The sequence below is a fragment of the Macaca mulatta genome, chromosome 12 (genome assembly GCF_049350105.2).
Source record: "Macaca mulatta isolate MMU2019108-1 chromosome 12, T2T-MMU8v2.0, whole genome shotgun sequence".
NCBI classification, from domain to species: Eukaryota; Metazoa; Chordata; class Mammalia; order Primates; family Cercopithecidae; genus Macaca; species Macaca mulatta.
In genome coordinates, this window is record NC_133417.1 from 80,090,127 (window position 1) to 80,117,899 (window position 27,773).

Here is a 27,773-nt window from a genome sequence, read left to right on the forward strand (position 1 = left end):
ACCCCGTCTCTACTAAAAACACACACACAAAAAAATTAGCTGGGCGTGGTGGTGGGCGCCTGTAGTCCCAGCTACTGGGGAGGCTGAGGCAGGAGAATGGCCTGAACCCGGGAGGCGGAGCTTGCAGTGAGCCGAGATGGCGCCACGGCACTCCAGCCTGGGCAACAGAGACCCTGTCTCTAAAAATGAAATAAAATAAGACTATGGGTTACGTACTATACCCATGAAAACAATGACAAGTTCACCTCTTTCTTCTGTTTTCAAAGTATGTCAAAATTCAAGTAAGTTAAGTGATATTCAACTTTGTGGCCAAAAACTGATAGTGCAGTTATAATTGTATAATTGGCAGAGACTTCAAAACAACTTTAGGACTGTAGTATATTAATCATAATCTCAATTCCACTATGGGGAAGGAGAAATGAAAGGTTTCTTTTTTTTTCTTTTTTCTTTTTTGAGACGGAGTCTCGCTGTGTCTCCCAGGCTGGAGTGCAGTGGCGCAATCTCGGCTCACTGCAAGCTCCGCCCCCTGGGTTCACGCCATTCTCCCGACTCAGCCTCCCAAGTAGCCGGGACTACAGGCGCCCGCTACCACGCCCGGCTAATTTTTTTGTATTTTTAGTAGAGACGGGGTTTCACCGTGTTAGCCAGGATAGTCTCGATCTCCTGACCTCGTGATCCACCCGCCTCGGCCTCCCAAAGTGCTGGGATTACAGGCTTGAGCCACCGTGCCCGGCCGAAATGAAAGGTTTCACTGGAATGTTTATAATGGGATTGGTGGAGTAGAAGAAAAGGAGAGCTGGGGCGGGGAGCAGCCTGTAATCCCAGCACTTTGCGACACTGAGATGGGAAGATTGCTTGAGCCTGAGAGTTTGAGACTAGCCTGGGCAACAGCAAGACCCCATTTCTACAAAAATTTAAAAACTAGCTGAAGTGTGGTGGCATGCAAGTGCGGTACCAGCTATTTGGGAGGCTGAGGTAGGAAGATCTCTCGAACCCAAGAGGTGGAGGCCGCAGTGAGACTTATTCGCATCACTGTACTCCAACCTGGATGACGGAGTAAGACTGTCTCAAAAATACAAAGATAATTGGATTTTATGAAAATCATAGTATCATAATTTTATCATCTCAAAAGAAGGATACGCTATACTGCACGAATTTGATACAGGAAAAGTCTGAGACGGGGTACACACGGAACAAAAAAAATGAGACATTCTCTCAAATGAATTTATGAAAATTCTAAGGTGGTATGTTCCTTCACAAATTATAAATTCCTAGGGAAAAACAACTTTGTTGCCAAATCTACCAAATAGATGGCTGCTGTACTGCTTTCAAGCTACAGCACAAGCATGCCTGGAGGGCTAGGCTAGATTATTTCTGAATGAACTTCAATAATAATTCCCACAACATATCCTGAGTCTCATTAAGTTCTTGATACTGTATTAAGTATTGCATATATATTACAAGAATGCTCATGGCAAGACTATGAGTTAAATTATTCTCCTTAAAGAGATGGAAACTGAGGCAGAGAGAGGTTATATAATTCACCCACGGTAACAGTTAGTAAGTGGCAGACCCATGACAATCTGGCTTTTAATAACTATCCTAAAATACTGAGTACATACTTACTATGTGCCAGAGACAAAACTCAAGTCAATTTGCCTATCATATACTCATATATACTTTTATTCCAAGTGTTTCCTATATGGTAATGAATTTGTCATTATAAATCTTAATCATAATGACACATTCATAAGACAGAACTCCTATGAAATGTATAGCTCAGAAAGTAACTCTTTCTTTTTTTTGTTTTTTGAGACAGAGTCTCCCTCTGTTGCCCAGGCTAGAGTGCACTGGCGCGATCTTGGCTCACTGCAACCTCTGCCTCCCAGGTTCAAGCAATTCTCCTGCCTCAGTCTCCCGAGTAGCTGAGATTACAGGCACCCGCCATCACTCCCACCTAATTTTTGTATTTTTAGTAGAGATGGGGTTTTCTCATATTTGCCAGGCTGGTCTTGAACTCCTGACCTCAGGTTATCCACCCACCTCGGCCTCCCAAAATGCTGGGATTATAGGCGTGAGCCACCACGCCCAGCCCAGAAATTAACTCTTATAAACTAGCATTAAAATATTCAATGTACAAACCACATAAAACTGCATGAAAACTAAGAATTATTGTTACTAGGCTGTCAAAAGTTTTGATAAACTTTAAGAGAAACAAAGAGTAAAATGTCAGAAAATATGAAATACACAATATTTGTCGCATCACATAGATCACTGGTAGATAAATAACTATAGTACGATATGGCCTACTAAATAATTTTAAAACTGCTAAATAATACAACTTATTCCCAGCAATAATTCCCAATTAGGTAATCATACTTTATTAATCATAACTCCAAAGTTCACAAAATTATGGCAAAGCAAACACATTCATGCTCTGCTGACAGTGTAAACTTGCTCAAGTCTTTGGGGAGGCAAAAATTTGGCAACTGCAGAAACATTTGTATCTTTTGACTAGTAATTCATTTGAGATTAGTATCCTACAGAAACAATTCATAAAAGAAAAAGATAAATGCACAGAGATGTTCAATTCAATGTCAAAATAGGCATAAACTGAAAACTATTATTATTTTCCTGTCAGACATTTAGTACAAATTTAATACTTATTTTTCAACTATCAAGTAACAAATATCATAAAGGTTATACAACATGGAAAAATATAATGCTATAAAAGTAAAATAAAAATAAAAGTAAAATAAAAACTTATTTGATATAATTCTGTAAAAACTGTAATATATATGCACAAACTAGAAGAAAACAAAAATAATGAACACAATTATGTTAGTATCGCAAAACAAGTTGATACATAAAAAAAATTGTTCCGACACACGTTTAATAAATAAAAGCAAACATACTAGTCCAAACAGTAAAATTAGAAAAACCAAAGCTATAAAATTGGAACAAAGCTAAAAAATTGGAATGACAAAGGTTTCAGTTCTGCTAGCAAACTAAAGAATATTTAGGGAATATATTTATAAATTTGTGGTCAATATTATAGATAAAAATACTATATATTACAAAAGTAACCAAAGTCCATATGGTTATTTTGCCAATTACAATTCTTTCTCCCTGTCTTTCCCTACCAATCTTGTTGAGAATCTCTACGGTAATAAGCCACTACTACTGTTGGAAGTATTTTCTATTCCTTGGGTAGAAAGGCAAAAAAGTGGCTGAGAACCACTATCTTTGTTAAGATACAGAATGCAAATATGGGTGAACAGGCAAAGCCCCCAAAACATTTTATTTACATCTCTTCTTTACTGTCAATGTCAAAATGCCAAGGAAAAAAACCATCAATAAACATACTTCAAAGTGAAAATGAAGATGGGTGTGGTGGCTCATGCCTGTAGTAATTCCAATACTTTGGGAGGCCGAGGCGGGTTCGAGACCAACCTCGCCAACATGGTGAAACCCCATTTCTACTAAAAATACAAAATTAGCCAGGCGTGGTGGCGGGCACCTGTAATCCCAGCTACTCAGGAGGCAGAGGCAGGAGAATCACTTGAACCCAGGAGGCGGAGGTTACAATGAGCTGAGAGCAGCACTGCACTCCAGCCTAGGTGACATAGCGACTCCATCTCAAAAAAAAAAAAAAAAAGTGAAAATGAATACACTAGTTTCAAGGTTGCCAACAATAATTGAAAACATATATATAATGAATACATATTTATAATCATATAATATGTAACATTAAATACACCTGTAGCATAAAATAATGTATAAAAATAGGCCAGATGCAGTGGCTCATGCCTGTAATCCCTCAAAAGTGAAAATGAATACACCAGTTTCAAGGTTGTCAGCAAGGTTGTCAAAAAGTCTCAACAAATTGAAAAGACATATATAAGGAATACATATTTATTTATAATTTTATAATATGTAACATTAAATATATTTATAAGATAAAAATAGTGTGTAAAAACAGGCCTGGTGTGGTGGCTCACGCCTGTAATCCCAACACTTTGAGAGGCCAAGGTGGGTGGATCACCAGAGGCCAGGAATTCAAGATCAGCCTGGCCAACATGGTGAAACCCCATCTCTACTAAAAATACAAAAATTAGCAGGGCATGGTGGTGTACCCCTAGGAATAGCACCCCTAGCTATTCTGGAGGCTCAGACAGGAGAACTTCTTGAATCTGGGAGGTGGAGATTGCAGTGAGCCAAGATTGCACCACTGCACTCCAGTGTGGGAGACAGAGGGGAGACTCTGTCTCAAAAATAAAATAAAATAAAATACACTTACTGATGGCCTTAAAGATCCACAAATTTCCTTGATTTTTTATGAAACGATCTTACACCTTACTATATAACCTTTTAACCTTGAGAAACATAACAAAGGAAATAAAATGTTCCGTGGGGTTTTCCTTCAAACATAAACAGGTGATTACTATCCTACTACTTCAACATTAAAACTTACATAAAGAGAACATGCAGCATTTTAGACAAGTTCTTAGCCTTGAGGAATTGGTGTGAGTATAAGATAAACACAAATACTAAAGTCCAGATTACAACAATACCAAGTGAGTTTTTTGTTTTTGTTTTGTTTTGAGATGCAGTTGCACTCTGTTGCCCAGGCTAGAATGCAGTGGCACGATCTCGGCTCACTGCAACCTCCTGCTCCTGGGTTCAAGAGATTCTCGTGCCTCAGCCTCCCCAGTAGCTGGGATTGGAGGCACCCACCAACGTGGTTTCACCGTGTTGGCTAGGCTGGTCTTGAACTCCTGACCTCAGTTGATCTGCCTACCTCAGCTTCCCAAAGTGCTGGGATTACAGGCATAAGCCACCACATACTGCCTAAGGTGGGATTTTTTTAGGGTACATTTTAATTATACAAAATAACCCAACAAGTGCTATAGGCATTGACTTTTATAAAAATCAGTTGAATATTAATTATTGTTATTCACTGAATTTTAAACAAGAGGTTCTGGTGAAAATCTGGTTTTAATAAGGGAGACTTCAACTACTTTATCTTCTCCAACGACATTTTAGTAAGAATAAAAACGATAAAGAAATGCCTACCTATAGACATATTTCATATTGGAAGGAAGAGCTTGAAGACAAAATAAGTAGAAACAGCACACATTGGTGAGACTGTTTACCTGATCTAACATGATCTAACAATTTACCAGACAAGAATGTATGTATCATTAAAACCCAAGTTTTCCAAAATACAAAAAGTTGGGTAGAAAAAATGTACATTATTCTTTGAAGAGTTAACGCTACCTATAGATAGATGTTTGATGTATGGAATATTTTTCAACCATACTCACAGAGCTTTCAGATCCTGAATACCAATAAAGAGTACCTCCACCCCCATTATTTGTTAAAATGCTGACAACCATTTCTACTATTTATTTATTTGAGACGGAATCTCGCTGTCACCCAGGCTGGAGTGCAGTGGAGTGATCTCGGCTCACTGCAACCTCCGCCTCCCGGGTTCAAGGGATTCTCCCGCCTCAGCCTCCTGAGTAGCTGGGACTACAGGCGCCACCACGCCCGGCTAGTTTTATGCACTTTTAGTAGAGACGGGGTTTCACAGTGTTAGCTAGGAAGGTCTCCTCACCTCGTGATCCCCCCGCCTCGGCCTCCCAAAGTGCTGGGATTACAGGAATGAGCCACCGCGCGCGCCCAGCCTCTATTATCTAAGCTTAAAAATAAAAAACAACGCCAAAGAAAAAAGTGCAGGAATTCCTGGGTTACATATTTAACTAATAATAATATAGTGCCCCAAATACGAAATAAACATTCGGATAAGGTATTTTAAAAAGGATTTTCAGGAAATGCACCCGGAGCTACAGAAGGTATTATATACCCTACACACACACACAAAAGGTCCCTGAAAGCTCCTTCCTTACTGACAATTAAAATACATAACATCTAAGTTCTAAATTTCCACGATATTACATTTTAAATCATTTCTTAAAACTTAATGGCAGTAGCATTCTCTCAAAGCAAGATTAAACGTCTTGGAAAGGCAACATACACATCACGGCAAATTTGGAAGATTCTCAGAAATTCTTTTACACATCACGGTAAATCTGGAAGATTCCTAGAAATTATTTTACAAAGACGAGGATTCTTAACTATTACGCAACTACTGACGGCCTTAAAGATCCATGAACTTTCTTAATCTTCAGAGGATATCTATTTTTAAAACGTATTTTACAAGGATGTTCCTATCATTTTGAAACAAAGTTTTTACGGTGGATTCCTCGAGTAAGAAAAAAAATGAATACATGATAAAACTGTTTCTGTGTTTGCACTTCAGGGCACTTAAACCTGTAGGTGTTACTTTTTAAAAAGCTTTTATAAAGCTTTACCTTCATAATTTTGATTCATGAGACCAAAGCTATATGGCTATATAAAGATTAGAACGGCTGTTACTGACAATGATAACGCCAGTGGTCATGTTTCTTCAAATAGGACAAAAAGTGTGCTCAAAGGAAGTCAGTTTTTGTTCTGATTTTAAATGTATATCGTAAATGCATGCATTGTGACGTCTCCATAATTTAAAACCTCTAAGAAATTTAAACTTTCACATTATAATTCAGGGATTAGTCAATCCCTTAGTACCAGTTAAATAATAGCCAGGAAAGCATTAGAAAACCTGAAGGTACATGTAAAGAAATGCTTTACATCACTACTTAAAATAGGTGTTGAATTTTAAGAGAAACATTTCTTTCAGTAAAATTTCTGATGCCTGAGGTCCATCAGGAATAATCTCTTTTACTACATGATATTCACAGTAGTTTTGCTCTTGGCCTCACCAGTTTTAAGACTCTCCATTAAGGAAAGCCAATTTTATACTACCTAGGGGCACAAAAATAGTCCCCAGCTCCTCCTCTCTTTTTCCTCCTAGGTTCGGTTAAACGAGCGAACATGGAAAACACGTACACACACTCCCTTTCGGCCCTGGTTCCTAGGGCATGATGAAAAGCAAATTATTTCTTTACATAAGGTCTGCTGTCCACCCAAAGAGATTAAAAAAAAATAGGGGAAAATACCAGAATCACTCTGCACCCACACCTAAGCCCCGCCCCACCGGGAAAAAGTGGGGGGTAGCGGGACTGTGAGGGTGGCGGAAAGGACGGAAAAGGCCGAGACTTGCAGCTCCCAGGTTCTCCACACCATTCTTTCCTTCAGGCTGCACCGCAGCCAGGGACCCTGATTCTATTTTCAGCCGCGCCTCCCGATCCTCCTCCCCGCCACCATCACAAATACACGGTCCTCAATCGCTTGAACACTGGGTGGGGAGACTAGAGTGGGCCCTCTCCCCGCCCAACCCAAGGACTGTGGGTGGGAGAGGTCTCCCTGCGCACACGGCTGACTCGACGCGCGCCCCGAGGACCTCTGAACTGACCCAAGCAGGGGGAAGATAAATCGGAGGGAGGGGTCTAAGAGGAGCCGTTATTCCTTTTTCCTCTGCCTTAGGAAAGCGCGCGAGAGGGAGGGGCCGGAACAACGAACGCTGGTTACCTAACGGTCCGGCCCAGCCAGTCAGTCTCCCAAAGCCCACACCGCGCGGGCCGCTAAGGTGGCATCACAGCCACAATCGCCCCAAGGGCTAAGAAGCACGTCAGGAGCACCCGAGGTGATGGGAAACGGGGGGTGGGGACTGTGCTGAGCGACGTCGCCATGTTAGCACCTTCTTTCTCCGTATCCCTACAGTCTCCAGCCCTGCTGACCTCTGCCCATCATTACTCACCTTTCCAGGTCACTAGTTCATGATCCTTTCGGTCACTCGTGAGCCCCGAGCACAGCCGTGTTTACAAACCACCCCTGGACGAAAAGGCTGAACGGCACTTTAAAGGCCACGGGCTCCCACAGGCTTCCGTCCTCTCTCGCGAGATCGGACTGACAACCCTCCTCCCCCCCCCCGACCCGCCCCGCTCCCGGCATCCCCCCCTTCCTTCTCGCGCCCCTCCCCTCCATGCTCACGCCCCGTCTTGCCTTCCTTCTGAGGGAGAGCCTCCGAGTCAGGTGATTCCGTCAGGCTTAAGGAGAAGAAGGCGGGTCTTCGGCAGGGCGGGTAGAGGGGACGGGCACCAAAGAGCACTCGGGCGCTCGTGATTGGGCAAGGAGCCCGAAGGGCGGGAAGCAGTTCTGGAGGGGGCGGGACCAGAGGGCCCAAGGAGCGTTACCTCTGTAAACCCAAGGCTGTGGAAGGCTGTGATTGGCTGTCGGCTGGAGGAGGGGGCGGGTGCAGGCGGCGGAGGAGGGGTAGGCAGGGTGTTGGCGGTGTGAAGCGAGGATGGTGAGCTCCAGAAAGGCTGGTAGGGGGAAGCAGGATGGGTCCTCCGAGCCCAGCCCCAGGAGCCGGGTGTCTCCGTTGCCGTCGCTTCCCAGCACTAGGTAGGGAGGTGGGTAAAGGTAGGCTGCGTTCCTCAGCCTACCCCTGGCTCCCCGGGAGTCTGAGACGGGGAGCTTCGGGTTAGGTGAGGTTTGCGGGAGGCAGAGTTTGCTGGTAATTCCCCATCCCTACCCTCCAATAAACCTCACACAACTTAAAGATTTTAATATTAACTGTAGGGATGTTGGTTATTCAATAAATAGGCACAAGTTGAAAAGTATGATCAGAGGCCTCTGAAAATTTACTCAATAAAAGATTTTCAGTCTTTTATTTTTCCATTTATTAAATACTGATTTCTAGTCTGTAACAAAATTATGAACTAGTTTATATATTAACATAAAATACACTCTCAAAGTTGTTGAAAGGTTTTAGGGGATATTATAAGAGATAATGAGCCTGAAGTTCAAGAATGATATCTGGCATAAAGTGAAATTGTAATGGCATTGACATTTTCACAGGTAGGTCTCTGGACTGCATACATGTATATAAGCCAACTCAGTCCTCTTTTAAAACTAATTTTAGTTAAAAAACATTAAGCCAAATTATTAACACTTTCCTACTTAAAATGAAAGTGTTGTCCCCATATAGTAACAGTAATGTTGTAGTAGTGTCATTGTAGTGTAACACTAACTATGTCAGCAAAACCTCACAGTTCAGATTACTCATGATGGAAATGGTGGACAAAATGTTTGATTGACATCACAGTTGTTAGGTCTAGAAAACATTGATTAAAATGATGCTTCTCTCTCCATCTCCCAAAACAACTAATGTGAGAAAAAGAATTAGAAATGTTACGACATTTCAAAAGAAGTTTGGGTCAATTAGAATAGATTTTTTAAAAAATTATTTTTCCATTCATGTGTATTAAAATTTGAAATTATTTTTTTCAGTATTCAATTGGGCAGTAGCTTTGGTTTTAAATTTCTCATTTCTACTTCTCTGGTCTGTTGTCAAGCAGTTAAATTATCTACATGATGCATTCGAGGAACACATTTTGAAGAAAGTCTTTCAGTTCTTTTTAGACAAGAGAAGAACTAGTGATATGAACAGTACTCTGATCTGTTTTGATAATTCAGTTTCAGCTAATTTTCTAAAGAGAAGGTATACCTAAAGTGAAAAAAAAAAAATAAACAAGATAGGGGGCGGGAAACAGGTGGAAACTATGCCAGTCTATTATATATGCATTTTGGCAGCCTGGCGTTTAACAAGGGTCTCACTTTATCCACATATTTCTAGTTCCACAGCAGTTTGTTTACTATAGTTTTTCTACAAGTGGGGAAGACATTCAGCATTGTCAAAATGAATGTAGTTACCATATTCAGGTCTGATTCTGTGAACTTGTCTCACTACTTATTCATATCCTCATAAAATGCCATCATTTTCCATTTTTGTTCTCACTTCTGCATTCCTCAGTATCCCCAAGGGTCCTAAAATTCTTTAGTCTTCTCTTTACAAATGCAGGAAACTTACTGTAGACCTCTTCTTTACCTGTCTTGTTCCATAATGCACCTACCCAAAACTTAGTTCTAAGAGAATTAGTGAGAGTCTAGTGAATCCCCTTTAAGAACCCAGCATGACTGCTAAATAAAACTAATATTCCTTAGATACAAAATGAGGCTATTTGAAGAAAATGCATTTCTGTTATGGAAGTGTTAATAACTAAATATCATAAGAATCAATGATGGTCTCTAAACACCCTCAAAATCTTCCAAATGCCACATAAATGTGGTATTTCCACCTTAGTATGATAGGGCTGTTGATCCATAATCTGTTAAAACTGCTCACGAAAATTCTAAAACGTGTGTGTGTGTGTGTATATATATATATATGTTCTCATGCTGCAAATAAAGATATACCCGAAACTGGGTAATTTATAAAGGAAGGAGGTTTAATTGATTCACAGTTCAGCATGGCTGGGGAGGCTTCAGGAAACTCACAATCATGGCGGAAGGGGAAGCAAACATATCCTTCACATGGCGGCAGCAAAAAGAATGAGTACCCAGCAAACGGAGAAGTACCTTATAAAACCATCAGATCTCTGAGAACTAACTCACTATCATGAGAATAGGATGGGGAAACCACCCCCATGATTCAATTGTCTCCACCTGGTCCCTCCCATGACGTGGGGATTATGGGAACTACAATTCAAGATGAGATTTGGGGTGGGGACCCAGCCAAACCATCTCTCTCTCCATCTTCCCTTTCAGCTTCCCCTCCTTCTCTCTCTCGCTAATAATTTACAGAACACAGTTTCTGTTTGTCTGCAGCTAACCAAAACATAGAAGACTACAGGGCACCCCTTATGTCTGCTTGGTACAACTAATCCTAGGCTTAGGGAAAGAGCCTGTACATTTTCATGATATTCTCAGGATACAGCCTAGTACAGTGGATTAGCTGGGATTTTATCAGTGGAATCAAGGTGGGGGGGTGTGTGTGTGTGATGTGAAAGGGGTGGGGGACACAGGACATGATTACCCCACTGATACCTGAGATGAAATAGGATAATGTGGGCCCAGACATTGTACAGACATTTTGGTAGCTTCTATCTCATGGCAGATCTTTTCCTCTGCCAGTTCAGGGTCTTCCTGCACATTGCTGAAACGGCCTATATTAAAGTTACCTCTCAGCACTTGTCCTCATCATGGAAATTCTAAGTGCAGGGATGTCTACCCTCCAACCCAAATCTTGGGTTTCCCAAAATAATTTATAATTATTGGGGTGTGGAATTATGGGGAAAAAAGTCGTTTATCTTCACATCATACCAGTTGGTTTATACTAGCTTCAACAAAACCAGTCCAGAGAGAGGGAGAATGGAATTTAAGGGCCTTGTTTTTTTTCTTGATGCTAATGCCACCTCTCTCATCTGACTCACCAGAAAGAGGGATTGCCATCATTATATTCTGCTCTTTTTTTTTTTTTTTTTGAGACGGAGTCTCGCTCTGTCGCCCAGGCTGGAGTGCAGTGGCGCGATCTCAGCTCACTGCAAGCTCCGCCTCCCGGGTTCACGCCATTCTCCTGCCTCAGCCTCCCGAGTAGCTGGGACTACAGGCGCTGCCACCACGCCCGGCTAGTTTTTTGTATTTTTAGTAGAGACGGGGTTTCACCGTGTTAGCCAGAATGGTCTCGATCTCCTGACCTTGTGATCCGCCAGCCTCGGCCTCCCAAAGTGCTGGGATTACAGGCCACCGCGCCCGGCTATTCTGCTCTTTATACAATATTGTTGTTAATAAAAACAGTACCACTCCTACCTTTCATGGCTTCCCATAAATGACCCCTCTGTGTTATTTCAATTTATCACCTTTATTGTGTTTTCCCTTGTTCCTTACTCGGTCTGAAATGCATAGGTCATCTTGTTGAACAGTGTGCTTGTTTGCTGTCTGCCTAGAGCCACTTTGACCTTCCATCATCTCTTCCCAGTGCACAACCCTGATAACCCTCACTGCTCTTTACATCAGTTTGTATTAACAAGCTTCCCAAAATTGCTGGAGAGTCACAAAACTAGGTGAATGATGTTCACTACCAATTTGTTACCTGTCTGGAGCTGGGTCCCTACTGCTGCTCTGCATTTCTTTTATGCACATCTAGTCTGTGCTGTATATACCTTTCTTTTCTTTTCAAGCCCAGATCTGTAAAATTATACCTCTTGTATTTAAAAGTATATAAAAAACAAAGTTCATCATTTCCCCAAATCAGCTTTTTCCTTGTCGTCACTAACAGTCACATAAAAAAACAAAAACAAAAACAAAAAAAACAAAAACAAAAAACAGAACATGGGCTTTAAGGAAGATCTGAATTTGGATCCTGACTTTGCCACTTAATGGCTGTGTGATTTTGGGAACTGTTTAACCTCTGAGCCTATTTTCCTTTGCATCTTGGAAATTATTCCCAAGTTTACAGGTGGTTATAAGGGTTAAATAACAGTATAGCTAGCACTTACTAGATGCACACACCCTCTCATCTCCTAACTGGTTCCTGAGATCTAGGCATTAAATCCTACTGATACTACCTTTGCATTGTTTTTAAAATATAGTTGATCCTTGAATAAGGCTGGGGGTTCGGGGCATTGATTCGCCCCACCAGTCTCCCATGCAATAAAAAATTTGCATATAGCTTTTGAGTTCCTCCAAACTTATACTAACAGCCTACTGTTGACCAGAAGCCTTACAGATTACAGTTGATAAACAAATTTTGTACTTTATATACATTACATACTGTATTCTTACAATAAAGGTGGAGAAAAGAAAATGTTAAGAAAATCGTAAGAGAAAATACATTTCTAGTACTATTATTGATATCATTAAGTTTACAAGTTTACACCATCTGTTTACAAGATGAATTGTCTGAAATGGTGACAATTGCAGCTGCGGACCTCTTCTATCTATTGTGCATATCAAGCCATTCAACGTCTTGCAATGTCATGACTTCGTGTCGTGGGACTGCTTCTAGCATCACTAGTAGTACTCTGTATAGGTTCCATGGTGTTATTCAAGGTTTATAATATTGCACTAACCCAGTGAAAAATATGCAAGAACTGGCCGAGTGCGGTGGCTCACGCCTGTAATCCCAGCACTTTGGGAGGCTGAGGCAGGCAGATCACCTGAGGTAAGGAGTTCGAGACCAGCCTGACCAACATGGTGAAACCCCATCTCTACTAAAAATACAAAAATTAGCTGGGTGTAGTGGCAGGTGCCTGTAATCCCAGCTACTCGGGAGGCTGAGGCAGAAGAATTGCTTGAATTCGGGAGGCGGAGGTTGGCAGTGAGCTGCCATTGCATTCCAGCCTGGGAGACAAGAGCGAGACTTCATCTCAAAAAAAAAAAAAAAAAAAAAAGGCAAAAAGTGCGAAAGATCACCTTTTTTTTTGTGATACACAATTTATTGGAGATGAACTGCCCCACGGAGATGATGAGCATCACAGCATTTTAAGTGGATACTCATAACACTTAAGCTCACTACAATAACAGGAGGTGGCTGCTGAATTATTACAGTAGTACAGTATGTTCTTCAGTCTTCAGTTAATTTTATGCAGTTATGGTTTACTCCATCTCTACATTTACATTTCTCTCAACTGTAAATGGTACAATGTACAGGCTATGTGCATGTTTTGATAAATTTAAATTTTTGTAATAGATTTATATATATTTTATGGCAGTTAATGGAGTAGACCAGTATCTACATATTTTATGCATTCATATCATTTTGTTAATTTTCTCGATTATTTCTAGGCTACATGGTTTGCCTGAGTTTTTTCAATTTGTTTCAAACCTCAAACAATTTTCCAAGATATTGAAAAAAGTCTTATGTATCAGTGGACCTGCACAGTTCAAACCCATGTTGTTCAGGGGTCAACTGTCTTCACTGCCACCATCCTAGACTAGGCCTTCATTACATCTCAGCAAAGCTACTATAGTATGACTGCTGTTCATTGCTGGCTCCGGTCCATCCCACACACTAGTCTCCTATCAACCTTTCTAAAATACACCTCTAAACTTTGAATGACTGACAGTAGCACATGAATACAACTCACACTCTTATACCTGCCTGTTTACATAAAATGGCCCCAGTCTTCCTTTACAGCCTTATCTCACACCATTTGTTTCATACTCAGGGAACTCCTTGTTTCTCACGTACCAATGCTGTGCTCATTTACTTTTTCTCGTGCTTTGCACTAGCCAAGATGCCCTCTTCTTCTGGTCTGTCCTTGTAACATGGTTAAGGTTTGTCTTAAATTACAAATAGTACTTTTTCATGTGATTCTTTAACTATAAAATTATTTCTACTCCCTCTGAACATCTGAACACTTAACTGCCACTTATTTAATTCACCATTTTACCAACATCATCTTATCAACATAGAAAATCCATTTCATGTTTGACAGAAAAATAGTATCTTTATCAGCTTCTGTTCAGAAACAAGTCAGTAAAAAGCATTTAGCGTTAATATTTGTTTGCAAAGCTCGTAAGCTGAGGCAGTACTTCCTATAAAAATGGTGCACAATAAACATTTCTGCTAGGAGTAGATGCATTCCAGTGATGTACTTTCAATGTCATAACTTTGTTACTAGAAATAAAAATTAAATAAAAGGATGTATACTCAACGATGTTAAAACTTCTGATGCACTATGTCCTTTCCCCTCTATAAAGTTTGAGTCATTGTGTGTGGTTTTTTGTTGTTATTGTTTTCTCAGTAGCCTTAAGACTATGCAGCCACAGCTCAGTCCATTTTCATTCTGGGAGATTCCCTCAGCTGGGACATCTCTTACAAGAAACCTGTTTCTGAATGAATGTTTCAAGCCTTTTCAACCACCAAAACCAGCACCAAGAACAGGTCTTTACCAAGACTGTTTTTATTTAAAATACACTTGGAATAGATGACTATTAATCTCAGCATTTTCCTATCACTTTTAAAATTTTATACTATGTACTTTGTATTACATAGTACAGTACTTAGTTTCAGTAAGACATGGAAAATTTGCCATTTTAACCACCTTAAAGTGTACAATTCAGTGACATTTATTATAGTATATTTACAATGTTGTGCAACCATCACCACTAATTCATCAAAATTAAAAAAATTTTTAAGCCAGATTTAGCAGTGAGGGGCTATATACCAACTTTAATGACACTCATGTTAATAAGTTCTGATAACCCACTGCCATCAGATCAGCCGTAATTCATCCAATTTTCATAATCCTAAAAGGAATCCCCATGCGCATTAAGTGGTCACTCCCTCTTCACCTGTCTCCCTAGTTCCTGATAACTACTAATTGGCTTTGTCACTATGGATTTGCCTGTTTGGGGTATAAATGGAATCATGTGGCTGGCTTCTTCCACTTAGCATGTTTTTAGGGTTCACTTATATTTATTCAGTATGTATCAGTGCCTCATTTATTTTCATGGCGGAATATTCCATTATATGGATGTATTTTACTTATCCATTCATCAGCTGATAGACATTTGGTTGTTTCTACCTTTTGGCTTTTGTAAGTAGTGCTTCTATGAATATTTGTATACAGGTTTTTGTTTGAATGCCTATTTCTAATTCTTTTGGGTGATATAGACTAGATGATGAATCAACTAAAAACATGGCAGCAGCTCTACCTTTTTAGCTTTTTTGGGCCTCATTTCACTTTATAGAAGGTAGCGTATGTATAACTTAGTGATTCTCAAACAGTATGCACAAAATCACCTGGGAAGTCTTTTTAAAGATGCAGATTGCTGAATCTCGTGTCCAAAGAGTCCAATTCAGTAGGTCTGGAACCTAGGGATTTTTATTTTTTCAACGAGCACTGATTCTGATGGAGGCAGTCTTCCCACACTTGAGGAACTTTGGTAACTGACTGCTCATTCTCAATGGAAATCAAACAGGCAAAGGGCACTAAAAAAAGTAAAATGTCGCTTTCCTAATTATCAACTTTCAAAAAACCCTGAAACTTGGATGATAGATATTATGGTACAATACATTTGCTAGGGGAAAAACTGTCTATAGTAGCACCACCTTCTTCCTTTGAATGGGAAAAGTTTGACCAAGAAGGAACATAAAGTATTAGCAGCAAAATACTCTTGAACCAGCTATCATCCCCAAGACTCCCACTATAAACATGTTAGCAACAGTGATAAACGCTGCCTTACGGCAACTTTTGGCTATAAAAATCTAACCAATTCAGTCTACTTTTTTATATTTGGTTTTTAATAGTCTTGTTCAAGTAAGAAACTAGCTGCTAGTTGGACTGAACCTGTTCTGAAAAGACATGGAAGATTCATTATAAGCACACAATTGCTTAATGTGAGACTTACTGAAAAACAAAAATCACATTACCTCCCAGCTTAAGGCTTCATTTCCTAAAAAGCTGACGTGATTTATTTTTAGAACCAACCGCCTGGAAGGTGATTCTGATTTGAAGTATTCTAACTGATGTTAGACCTTAAAAACACAAGACCATCTTGAGTATTAACTATCTTTAATTAATCATATTTTATAGAAGCTCAAAACACCCGAATATTTATCCTTTATATGAATAAACAAAAGCCCTATGAATTCCAATATGCAGAACACTATATAAAAGAATTCCGATAAAAATCACATTGGGATATTTTCAGCTGTAGCTTCCTCTGAATTGGACAGCATCTGTCTGAATGCACATTCTTCTTTGTGATAATCTAACCTTAGTGTAAGTACAAATCACAGAAGAAATTAAAGTTTTCATCTTTAATGAAATGACTTTGGAAATAACGTACATTTCCATGACACCAATACTACAGTTTTCGGAGTCACAGTAAGATACACAGAATTACATCCGTAATTAATAAGAATGCCAACATGTCAAGCAGTAATTTGTTACATGGCAAACAAAATCAAGAAAGCAACCATCAAACAAAAGAGACCCATAGCTTCAGACAAGGCAAATCCCAGGATAGCATATGAGAACAGCTGCTGCTTCAGCGAAGGGTTTCTAAAAGAGACCACATATGACTGTTACTTTGAAATATTAGTTTCGACATGTTTGGTAAACGTTAAAGAATCAGATTACTAGTGTGGGGATTTCTGTAAACTGAAAAGTCTGCTGGAAGAGTATTTGCCTAGATCTCTCTTATACTAGTCTCCTCAATTCTGATATGGTGTAAAGGTAGGGGGCTGTCTCTCAACATAAATGGTTACTTTTCATTCATTTTGATGGGTTCTGACATTCTTATCCCTCTGAAAATATGGTCTATACCTTTTAAGATCTGACAGTTTAGGTCTTAAATAAAATAAATTGATTCTTTTAAGGAATGTGCTCTAATAACTTTATTCCCCAAATAGTTTAACAATTCGGAATGCAGACTCTTAAGTCAGATGTAGTTAAAATTCATTTTCTGACATTTACTAGCTATGACCTGGGCAAGTAATGTGACCTGTGTCTCTAGACCTTCATAGGTGTTATTCTCATAATACCCCAAATGCTGTTATGAGAATTAAGTGAGATAATGCATACAAAGCCGTTTAAATGTAATGCAAGACACAGAGTAAGCACTTAATGCAAAGTAGCTATTATTTCAGTAGCTAAGTGTCCAACTATTGCAAGCATGCTCTTAAACTTACTTATTTAGGGATAGAAATGATTACCTGGCATAACCAATGATAAGGCTGCCAAAGACTGTTCCAATACCAGCACCAGAACCAGCCACTCCTACTGTTGCAGCACCTGCACCAATAAATTTGGCAGCAGTATCAATGTCTCTGCTGATTGCACTGGTCTGAAACTCCCTTTGGATTAGCTGAGACACACCATTCTGGGCCCCATTAAATACCGTAGAGCCCTAGAAAACAGAAAATAAAGGTAAAGGTCTATCAGTAATCACAGGTAGCTATTTTAATTAAGTACCATACTGTCAAAATGATAACTACTTTTTTACTTTGTAGCTGAGTGTAAAGAGGCAAATCAAGAGCTTAGAATAATCTCACTCTTGCAGAATAGGGATAACAATGTCTATATCTTAAAAGCGTGTTGAAAATTAAGAAACAACATATATAAATATGCTTTTAGAGTAGGGTTTTTTGTTTTGTTTTTTTTAAAGAGAGGGTCTCACCTGGTTTGTCACCCAGGCTGGAGTGCAGTACAGTGTGGTGTGATCATAGCTCACTATAGGCTCGAACTCCTGGGGTCAAGCAATCCTCCCGCCTTGGCCTCCCACAGTGCTAGGAACACAGGTGTGAGCCATCGCATCCAGCCCAATAGAGCAGATTTTTCAATAACTGTAGCTATTATAATTTTAAATATAGGCAACTTAAATCGATAGACTTGAATATAAGTACCACAGTATTTCTTGGTCAAGTTTTGGATAGAGAAATTTCTCTACTTGGCTCATCTAGTTTTTTGGATAAAAGGGTGGAAAAGAATTGCCCTCAAACTCTTATTAATAAAGTTTTTTTCCTTCACTCTAATCAAAACCCTACCCTTACTTGGTAGTGTTACCTAATTTCAATTATTGCTACTATTACCTCTCCAGTCCTAGCCTCTGGTCGAGATAACACTGATGCAGAAATTGGTCTGTATGCAACTCTGGATCCAGCTCGGATCTATTAATGATAAAAAAAAAAAAAAAAAAAAAAATCCAGTATTAAGAAAGAATACAGGTAAGATTTCAATGACTTTTCTGGTACCATGAATTCTAAAAAAGCAAGCAGTAAAATGAATCAAAGACTTCTGAATTGACTCTTCACTGTTTGGTCATTTTTAATACATGAAGCAATTTTAATAACGTTTCATGCTAATGAAATTGTAAAGCTTGCTACCTTAAATAAAATTTCTAATAACAATTAATTACAAAGAGAGTAAGAAATGCTTTTGACATTTCCATTATTGTAGCGCCATAAGTCAAGTCAGAAAAAAGCAATAAATACCACACATTCCTTGGCAATTTTAAGTGGACCAACAAGTATATTAGTAGTGTCACTGTAAACATTCATCACTCAAAATAGCCCAGCAGTTAATATAAGCTGACCATTTCAAAGATATTTCTATATGACCATTAATCATAAAAAAAAGGTGTCTAAAAAAGGAACTTAAGCAATTCTACATCAGTTTAAGAATAATCTGGGAAATATCTGACCATAAGGACATATTCCAGTCCAACTTCTCTGCCCTTGAGTGTCTACTAAACTAAGGTCACAGAAAAACCCTTTAGAACCAAGATCTGATTCTCTAAGACAAATCCTCCAGATTCAGACTCACTTAAAGCCTGCAAAATTGTTATGAAAATAATACTCCAGAGGCAGGAAGAAAGACTCTGGGCTCGTTCCCCCACCACCTTCTTCCGCCCCCACACGGAAAGGCAAAGTCCCTCCCTCTGCAGCAACGAGTTTGACCTACAGACAGGCACTGGAAAGCGCTGCTGAGGTGAACTAGGCCTCAGCGGCCCCCTACATCCTCTGCAGTACTCCAGGCTTCGCGGTCGACCCCAATCCAACAGAGAAGCTGAGAGGAGGTGGGGGAAAGGGCCGCTCGGGTCTAAGGACAGGAGAGTTTGACCTACACCGAGTGAGGCCTGACAGCTAGGCCTCGGCTGCTCTGCCTCGCCCTAGTGGCGAGGAGAAAGCTGAGATGCCCTAAGATTAGGAAGAAAGGAAGAAAACGGCAATAGGTTAATGGGTGAGGACACAGTCGTTCCCGGAGGGCGGTGTGCCCCGCCCGAGGGTTGCCCCATTCAACAACGTGGACGCTCCAGGACAAGCGGCCCAGCCCTCATTCCCCCCGGCCCTGCCTGGGCTACGCACCAGAGCGGGCGTGCAGGCGAGCTTGGCGCAGGCGAACATCTTACACTCTTCGGGACCGCGCGGCTGGAGATACTGGGTGACAGGTGACGTGGGCTCCTCTCCCTCTTCCTCTCTGCGGAGGCAAAGAGGCTTAAGGTCAAGTGCCCTCCAGGGGCCTGTCCTTCCCACCCAGGCCCCGCAGGCTCCCGTGCACGCCGTCAGTTTGGGCCCCGTGCCCAGTGAGGCGCCGGCACAATGAGTGGGTCCCTATTGGGCGCCGCTCCGCCCCGACCAGGCCGGGCTCCCTGTGCCCTCCACTTACCTTCCCGAGAGGTGGCTGCGGCAGCGGTGGCGGCAGAGGTCGAAGTAATGGGACTGAGCGCGCAAGCGCGGTCCAGCTCTTATTCGCGCCGCAGCACCCGGATGAAGAAGGCGGGGTTTCGGGTGCACCAAGGGAGATACTCAAGGTCACTTCGTAACAACTTTATTGGCAACTAGCCGGGAAGGACAACGACAACCACCTGGTGATTGGGCAAGCAGTGAGTGGTAAGAGGGAGACAAAAAGAAAAACTGTAGACTAGCCCCGGCAGAGAGGACTAAATAGATTAACTTTTGATACGAGTTGGCTGCAGGATAGTGGGTCTTTTTCTTCACGTTGTAAGATTTGGCCTTTTATCAGTTGCTACTTCTCTGTAGTAGAAGTTGACTTTGCTGGTCATTCTCTTCCTCTGTGAAATAGGACTGTGGCTGGCGGGAGGAAAGAAGGGTCATTCACTACTTAACAGGAAACTAGGGTCTCCAGCAAAGCGAAGATATTTATTTCAAGGAACCTGGAAAATGGTTCCAGAAGTATGGCTAATCCTTCAGGTGAAAGAGGACCTGACCTAGAAGTACTGGTGGAGCCGTAAGCAAATGAGTAGATCTAAGAGCTTTGTCATCTGGGACACAAAATTGCCCCTGGGTAAAGTGAGGGTGCTCAACTTGTCTTCTAGCTCTAAGATTGGAAGATTTAAGGGATTGTAATGTATTTCATGTAGGGCTTGAGACTAAAAAAAGTCTGAGTATTCTCAAAACCTACTCAATTTTAACACCTGTTTTTGTTAAGTTTGAACAAATTATCTTCTTCAGAGGAATGCAGAAATATCTCAGAAAAATGATTCTGACTGAACTTCTGGTCTTTTTAGATCCTTGAATTATGTACATTTAATTTAGTAATTCTAACAAATGGCTAATGGAAGTGATATCAACACGTCAACATAAAAGATTAAACATCTAGAATGCCCTGCTAAGAAGATGGCTGGGGACTGAACTCCAGCCCATTCTGCCTAGAGCCCTGGCATGAGACAACATCAACCCGGAGGATCAGCTTTTTACTTGTTAGCGCAAAGGTGCGGTATTATCTAGCAGCAACGCTGGGGAGAAGCCCTCAGAACTAACACTTGAAAAATGAATAAGACTTTGTCACTAATCCAACTTCAAATGCACATGGTTCAAAATTACAAAAATACTAATAATTTTAGGCTCAATCGTTAGCTGGAAAATAGAGATAATTCACATGTACAGTTCAACAAGCAATTATTCATATAGTTTCTCAAGTACTCAATTCTAACCTGAAGAACATGGTGTCCTGTGGTGTCTGCAGTAGAATAAACAATAAAGCCCTGTACTTCAATAATATATCCTCTAGGGGGAAAAATTATTCTAAGTGGATTTATGCGTAGAGATTTTTTTTTTTTTTTTTTTGAGATGGAGTCTCGCTCTGTCGCCCAGGCTGGAGTGCAGTGGCCGGACCTCAGCTCACTGCAAGCTCGACCTCCCGCGTTTACGCCATTCTCCTGCCTCAGCCTCCCGAGTAGCTGGGACTACAGGCGCCTGCCACCGCGCCCGGCTAGTTTTTTTGGTATTTTTTTTAGTAGAGACAGGGTTTCACCATGTTAGCCATACGCGCCCGGCCCGTAGAGATGGTTTTAAGTGATGTTCCTATTTCTTTAGCACTAAATCAGTGGCAGTAACTATTGAGGAGAAAGCAAGAAAGAAGCCAAGATCCATAGTGGCTGCTTCCAAGTTGCATATGGAGTACTTGCTATGGCAGGGAAAGACATAGGTTCCGAAATCCAGGCTAGTCTGTTCTGTGGAGAGGCCTGAACATGGCTGTGACTCCACGGTGCTATTCTAGATAGATTAACTTAGACTTTGCTTGCTTTTGCATCCTAAGATTTGCATTATAGAAAGAGGGGAGTGGCTGGGCGCGGTGGCTCACGCCCGCAATCCCAGCACTTTGGGAGGCCAAGGCGGAGGGATCACGAGGTCAGGAGATGGAGACCATCCTGGCTAACACGGTGAAACCCCGTATCTACCAAAAAAAAAAAAAAAAAAAAAAAAAAAAAAAAAAAAAAAAAAAAAAATTAGCTGGGCGTGGTGGCCCGCGCCTGTGGTCCCAGCTACTCTGGAAGCTGCGGCAGGAGAATAGCGTGAACCCGGGAGGCGGAGCTTGCAGTGAGCCGAGATCGCGCCTTTGCACTCCAGCCTGGGCGACAGAGCAAGACTCCATCTCAAAAAAAGAAAGAGGCGAGTGAAGGCCGGGCGCGGTAGTTCACGCCTGTAATCCCAGCACTTTGGGAGGCCGGGGCGGGCGGATCACGAGGTCAGGAGATGGAGACCATACTGGCTAACACAGTGAAACCCCGTCTCTACTAAAAATACAAAAAATTAGCCAAGCATGGTGACAGGTGCCTGTAGTCCCAGTACTCAGAAGGCTGAGGCAGGAGAATGGTGTGAACCTGGGAGTCGGAGGTTGCAGTGAGAGGAGATCACGCTACTGCACTCCAGCCTGGGCAACAGAGCGAGACTCTCTATCTCAAAAAAAAAAAAAAAAGAAAAAAAAAAAAGAAAGGGGAGTGAATTGGAGTAACACCAACCCGTGTTGATTGAGGGTGGATATTTGCACTGAGGAAGTTTGAAGAAAAAAAAGTACCTTATGAGAGGACTAAAGTGAGGCCCTAAAGATGAACAGGGAACTCCCTGAGAAGTATCTAATCCTTTCTTTGTTTTTTCATGGACAGTGGGGAAAATCATAGTAAGTTATGACATCATAATTTGGCAATATCTGATAAGACTGGGTGATGATGATAGTCTGAGTGATGATGGCAGGATGAAGATAGGAATCTGATAGTAAAGAGAAGTATGACAGATCACTCCCAAATATAGCCCTGTCCAGAAACCACCTGGACAGAAAAAAGGCCGGAGAAAGAGAATTGAGGTGTCCAACACATATGAGTGAGGCCTTCTTGGATCTCTAGCTCTCGTCAAGCCTTCCCAACACCACGAGGAACAGAAATGAGCCATCCAAATGAGCTTTACCCAAATTCCTGATCCACAGTGTCAAGAGCAATGAAAGGGTTGTCGTTTGGGTCTTTTCGCTATCTTTTCGTGCTGCCACAATGGTGCACATGAATGTCCTGCCTGATGCTCTCAAGGGCATCAACAATGCCGAAAGGAGAGGCAAACGCCAGGTTCTTACTAAGCTGTGCTCCAACATCATCATCCGGTTTCTCATTGTGATGGGGAAGTATGGTTACATTGGCGAATTTGAGATCATTGATGATCACAGAACTGGGAAAAATTGTTGTGATCACAGGCAGGCTAAACAAGTGTTGAGTTATCAGTCCCAGATTTGATGTGCAACTCAAACATCTGGAAAAATGTCAGAATAATCTGCTTCTATCCCTCTAGTTTGGTTTCATTGTACTGACAACCTCAGCTGGTATCATGGACCATGAAGAAGCCAGAAGAAAACACACAGGAGGGGAAATCCTGGGATTCTTTTTTTTAGCGATGTAATACATATTCACAAATAAAATGCTTCATGGACTCGGGTACTAAAAGAAAAAAAAAGAAACGTTGTCATTTGAAGCTATTACGTTTTAAGGTTGTTTATAATGAAGTGCTAATATCTATTTAGTAATAGATAACTAAAACAGGAAACACTGTCTGCTAAATATTCACTACCTCTTTGAGATCCATGTGGAGGTAGCAGCATCTCTTTTTTTTTGAGACAAGGTCTTGCTCTATCATCCAAGCTGGAGTGCAGTGGTTCGACCATAGCTCACTGCAGCTTCGATCTCCCAGGCTCAAACAATCCTCCCACCTCAGTCTTCTGAGTAGCTGGGACTACAGGCATGCACCACCACACCTGCTAATTTTTAAATTTTTTATTGAGCCAGGATCTCCCTATGTTGCCCAGGCTGATCTCCAACTCCTAGGCTTAAACTATCCATCTCAGCTGACCCAAAGAGCTGGGGTTACAGGAATGAGCCACCGCATCCGTCAGTAGCAGCATCTTAAAATGGGGAATTTCAGTTTAAAATTCCAAGTGTAGCTCATAGCAAACCAGATAGAAAGAAGCCCAGGTCTTGGTTACTAACTCCCTTTCCTTGAAGTATTGAGGTATAGTAGGATTGTTATCATTAACTTTAGTGAGGTAATTCCAAGTGACCACATGGAAAGATATTTAAATTATCTACTTTTGAACATTTTAGGCCAGGCATGCTGGCTCAGGCCTGTAATACGAGCACTTTGGGAGGTCAAGGTGGGTGGATCACTTGAGTTTAGGAGTTTGAGACCAGCCTGGCAACATAGCAAAACCCCATCTACAAAAAATACAAAAATTAGCTGGGCATGATGGTGTACACCTGGGAGGCTGAGGCAGGAGGATCCCTTGAGCCTGGGAGGTGGAGGTTGCAGTGAGACAAAATTACACCACTGTACTCCAGACTGGGTGATGGAAATGACACCCTGTCTTAAAAGTTTTTTTAAAAAACATTAATAGCCTGCAAAAGTTTCACCAGCCTTCTCGTGCTGGTGTTATAAAAAAAAATTGTTGAAATGAAAATCAGAAATATAAGTTTAAAATATTCCAGGCTGTTATTATATTTAGTTTTTCTTATAAAAGCTTTTGTGTCTTATTATTGGCTTTAATTTGTTATCAATTTCTCTTTAAAAAAAAAAAAACCCTCTGAACCTGCACTAGTTTTATAGGACATTCAATTGAGGTTAGCTCAAATCAATACTATGCCCTTTCTTTGAACATTGTGAGGACACAGGGAAAAGGTAAGAGTTTGCAATATAATTGGGCATATGAGAAATTGGACTGATATATATATAAAAATTAGAGAAAAATACAAATTACTACACATTCCAGGACAAAGTTGTGTGATACACTAAGGGAAATTGCATTAGAAAAGAGACTGTCCTGGTCAGAAAGTAACTTACTGAAGAGAAACTTGAGCTAGGACTTGAAAGATGGCATGATTCGGATAGAAAAGATTTCTAGGTATCTCTTAAATAGATCCTAACACTCCCAGATCTACCAACTAACTACCTACTCCGCTAACCAATTTCTAGTGTAGAAAATTTTGTCCTTAAACTTCATTTTTTACTATTCTACAGATTATTTAACCACTTTAATGACATCTAGTATACTGGACTAGAATATTTACTAAACGGGCCACAAATAATTTAGTAAGAAACTAAGAGTAAATGTATGTCTCCATGTCCTCCTTAGGTCTAGGCTAAACTTTATAAACGAGTTACATGAAAACAATGTCCTAATAAAATAAATGTTATTCCGTCCTTCTTTTCTGGTAAGATATGCTAGTTATTGAGGAAAAAACAATTGTATGTCATAGTGTATAATTAATATAAAAAGACTACTTACATGAAAAGAAAATGAACAAGTATATGGAAATGAAATAAAATCCCTCTGCTAATTCTTGCCCATCTCAAATGTAAGTAATTTTCTAATTTTTCAATTTGTGGCAGACACAGCTAGTTGCCTATCCAACATCCATTCTCTCCTTTTTTTCTTACTTACAGAGATCTGTCCCCAGTTTAAAAAATGCTGAGCTTCTCAGATTCCCTTATGATTAGGAATGGTCAATGACATGTGAGTTGAAGTTACTTGGTGATGCCCCTAAGAATGTGCAGAAAAGGGATAGATTCAAAGGGATCATTCTTTCTTTTCCATTACCTTTTTTTTTTTTTTTTCTTTCTGGAATACAGATCTAATGTCTGGATGGGAGGCAGCAATATTACAACTACAAGAACAAAAGTCACACGTTGAGGATGGAGAATCTGGAAAGTAGGAACCGGAATTTTTCACTTTTTTTTGGAGTAAGCAGCCCTTAATTGCCTATTTATGGAGTTCATGTCACATGAAAAAAATAAATCTCTATTTGGCTAAGTCACTGAAGCCAGTTTCTGTTATATGCAGCTAAACACAACCCAAACTAATAGATAATTTTGTAGACTTACATCTCTGAAGATCTTTGGCCTTTGGGCTGTGATTACAGCTGAAGTGCCCCTTCTCCCCCCAAATTTACATTAATTTACATCTGCCTTTTCTTCCTTATTTGATGGTATGGTATGTCTGCTAGGGACCAATCAGTAGATCAAAAACATACCTGTGATTTGAACAGGGAAAATTTAACATAAAAAAAACCATTAACCAGTGAAAGATGTCTAAAAGGAGCAGAGTGGACTCTAAGGGGTCCAGTGGTACTCCTGTAGGCATGGCTACTAACCTTGGCTGAAGAAGAACGTACAAGAAGAAGGAACCTGAGAAATTTAGAGGAGAATGTGTGACTGCCACAAGAATGTGTAGTCCACCTGTGCTGAAGAAACTTGCTGGAAGCATGGGCCGTAACTGAATTGTGAGGACTGTAGAGGTGAATACTACTAGGCCCTGCCTGCAAACCAATCCACTGGCTCCACACAAAAAAGTCTACCGGAAGAAGAATGTCAAGTCCTTTCCTCTGCTCTGGTCTCCCAGTGTCTCTCCATCATCTTCTATTGGCAGAACCTATCATTTTACCATTGCCAAAGCAGAAATTTGGCAGGGTCCAGCTTACAGGGTCCAGCTCCAGAATAACAAAGCAAGGGAAAAAAAGATGGATTTGTAGCTGAGAAGTCATAAATTATAAGTCAATAACTTAAGAAGTCATAAGTTAATAACTAGCACAGATAGTAAGATTCTCAACGGCAGGCATTATGTCTAATGCATGCTATGTCTCTCATAGCACCTAACAGAGTGTTAAACATAGTAGTCACTCAATAAATGTTTTCTTGATAATAAATAGTATGTATGAAATGATTGGCAATAATTTTATTATCCTTTTTTATTTGTAATTTATGTGGATACACAGTAGGTGTATATATTTATGGGGTACATGAGATATTTTGGGACAGGCATGCAATGTGTAATAATCACACATAGGGTCTTGGCTACCCTCAAGCATTTATCCTTTGTGTTACAAACAATCCTATTACACCTGTTTACCTATTTTATTTTATTTTATTTTATTTATTTTTTATTTTTTTTGAGACAGAGTCTCGCTCTGTCACCAGGCTGGAGTGCAGTGGCACAATCTCGGCTCACTGCACCCTCCACCTCCAGGGTGCAAGCAATTCTCCTGCCTCAGCCTCCTGAGTAGGTGGGACTATAGGCACGTGCCACCATGCCTGGCTAATTTTTTGTATTTTTAGTAGAGATGGGCTTTCATCATGTTAGCCAAGATGGTCTTGATCTCCTGACCTCAGGTGAGCCCACTTCAGCCTCCCAAAGTGCTGGGATTACAGGCGTGAGCCACTGTGCCCAGCCCATTTACCTATTTTAAAATGTACGATTAAATTATTATTGACTATAGTCACCATGTTGTGCTATTAAATACTAGGTCTTATTCATTCTTTTTATTTTTATTTTTATTTATTTTATTTATTATTTATTTATTTATTTATTTATTTATTTATTTTTTTGAGACGGAGTCTAGCTCTGTCGTCCAGGCTGGAGTGCAGCGGCCGGATCTCAGCTCACTGCAAGCTCCGCCTCCCGGGTTTACGCCATTCTCCTGCCTCAGCCTCCTGAGTAGCTGGGACTACAGGCGCCCGCCACCTCGCCTGGCTAGTTTTTTGTATTTTTTAGTAGAGACGGAGTTTCACCGGGTTAGCCAGGATGGTCTCGATCTCTTGACCTCATGATCCGCCCGTCTCGGCCTCCCAAAGTGCTGGGATTACAGGCTTGAGCCACCGCGTCCGGCCTCATTCTTTTTATTTTTTACTTTTTGTACCCATTAAC

The 27,773-nt window shown here is 40.7% G+C and overlaps 2 protein-coding genes, 1 long non-coding RNA gene, 1 other non-coding gene and 1 pseudogene across 7 annotated transcripts in view; 2 read left to right on the top strand and 3 right to left on the bottom strand.

Moving 5' to 3' along the window:
- The window catches only part of ATF2 (activating transcription factor 2), a 91,587-nt gene extending 83,671 nt beyond the window's left edge, over positions 1-7,916 (bottom strand). For all 3 annotated transcript variants that reach the window (XR_003721316.2, XM_028830861.2, XM_028830859.2), the window contains exon 1: positions 7,763-7,916. The gene's annotated coding sequence lies outside the window, so the exon portion shown is untranslated. The remainder of the gene's footprint in view (positions 1-7,762) is intronic.
- MIR933 (microRNA mir-933) lies at positions 7,347-7,422 on the bottom strand. The gene has a single exon (NR_032706.1). It is a non-coding gene; the product is annotated as a microRNA mir-933 (primary transcript).
- Positions 7,917-14,737: 6,821 nt separating the features above from the next.
- On the bottom strand, positions 14,738-20,019 carry ATP5MC3 (ATP synthase membrane subunit c locus 3). Of its 2 annotated transcripts, NM_001198734.1 has the most exon segments (5): positions 16,351-16,859; positions 17,513-17,706; positions 18,389-18,466; positions 19,664-19,775; positions 19,965-19,987. In NM_001198734.1, coding segments are annotated over 4 exon segments (426 nt in total). In that variant the 5' UTR covers positions 19,703-19,775; positions 19,965-19,987; the 3' UTR covers positions 16,351-16,744.
- Positions 20,020-20,119: 100 nt separating this feature from the next.
- Positions 20,120-26,799, top strand: LOC106992620 (uncharacterized). The gene is made up of 3 exons (XR_001438646.3): positions 20,120-20,188; positions 20,827-21,030; positions 25,703-26,799. It is a non-coding gene; the product is annotated as an uncharacterized LOC106992620 (long non-coding RNA).
- LOC144333418 (small ribosomal subunit protein uS8 pseudogene) lies at positions 22,946-23,624 on the top strand (annotated as a pseudogene).
- Positions 26,800-27,773: the final 974 nt, after the last annotated feature.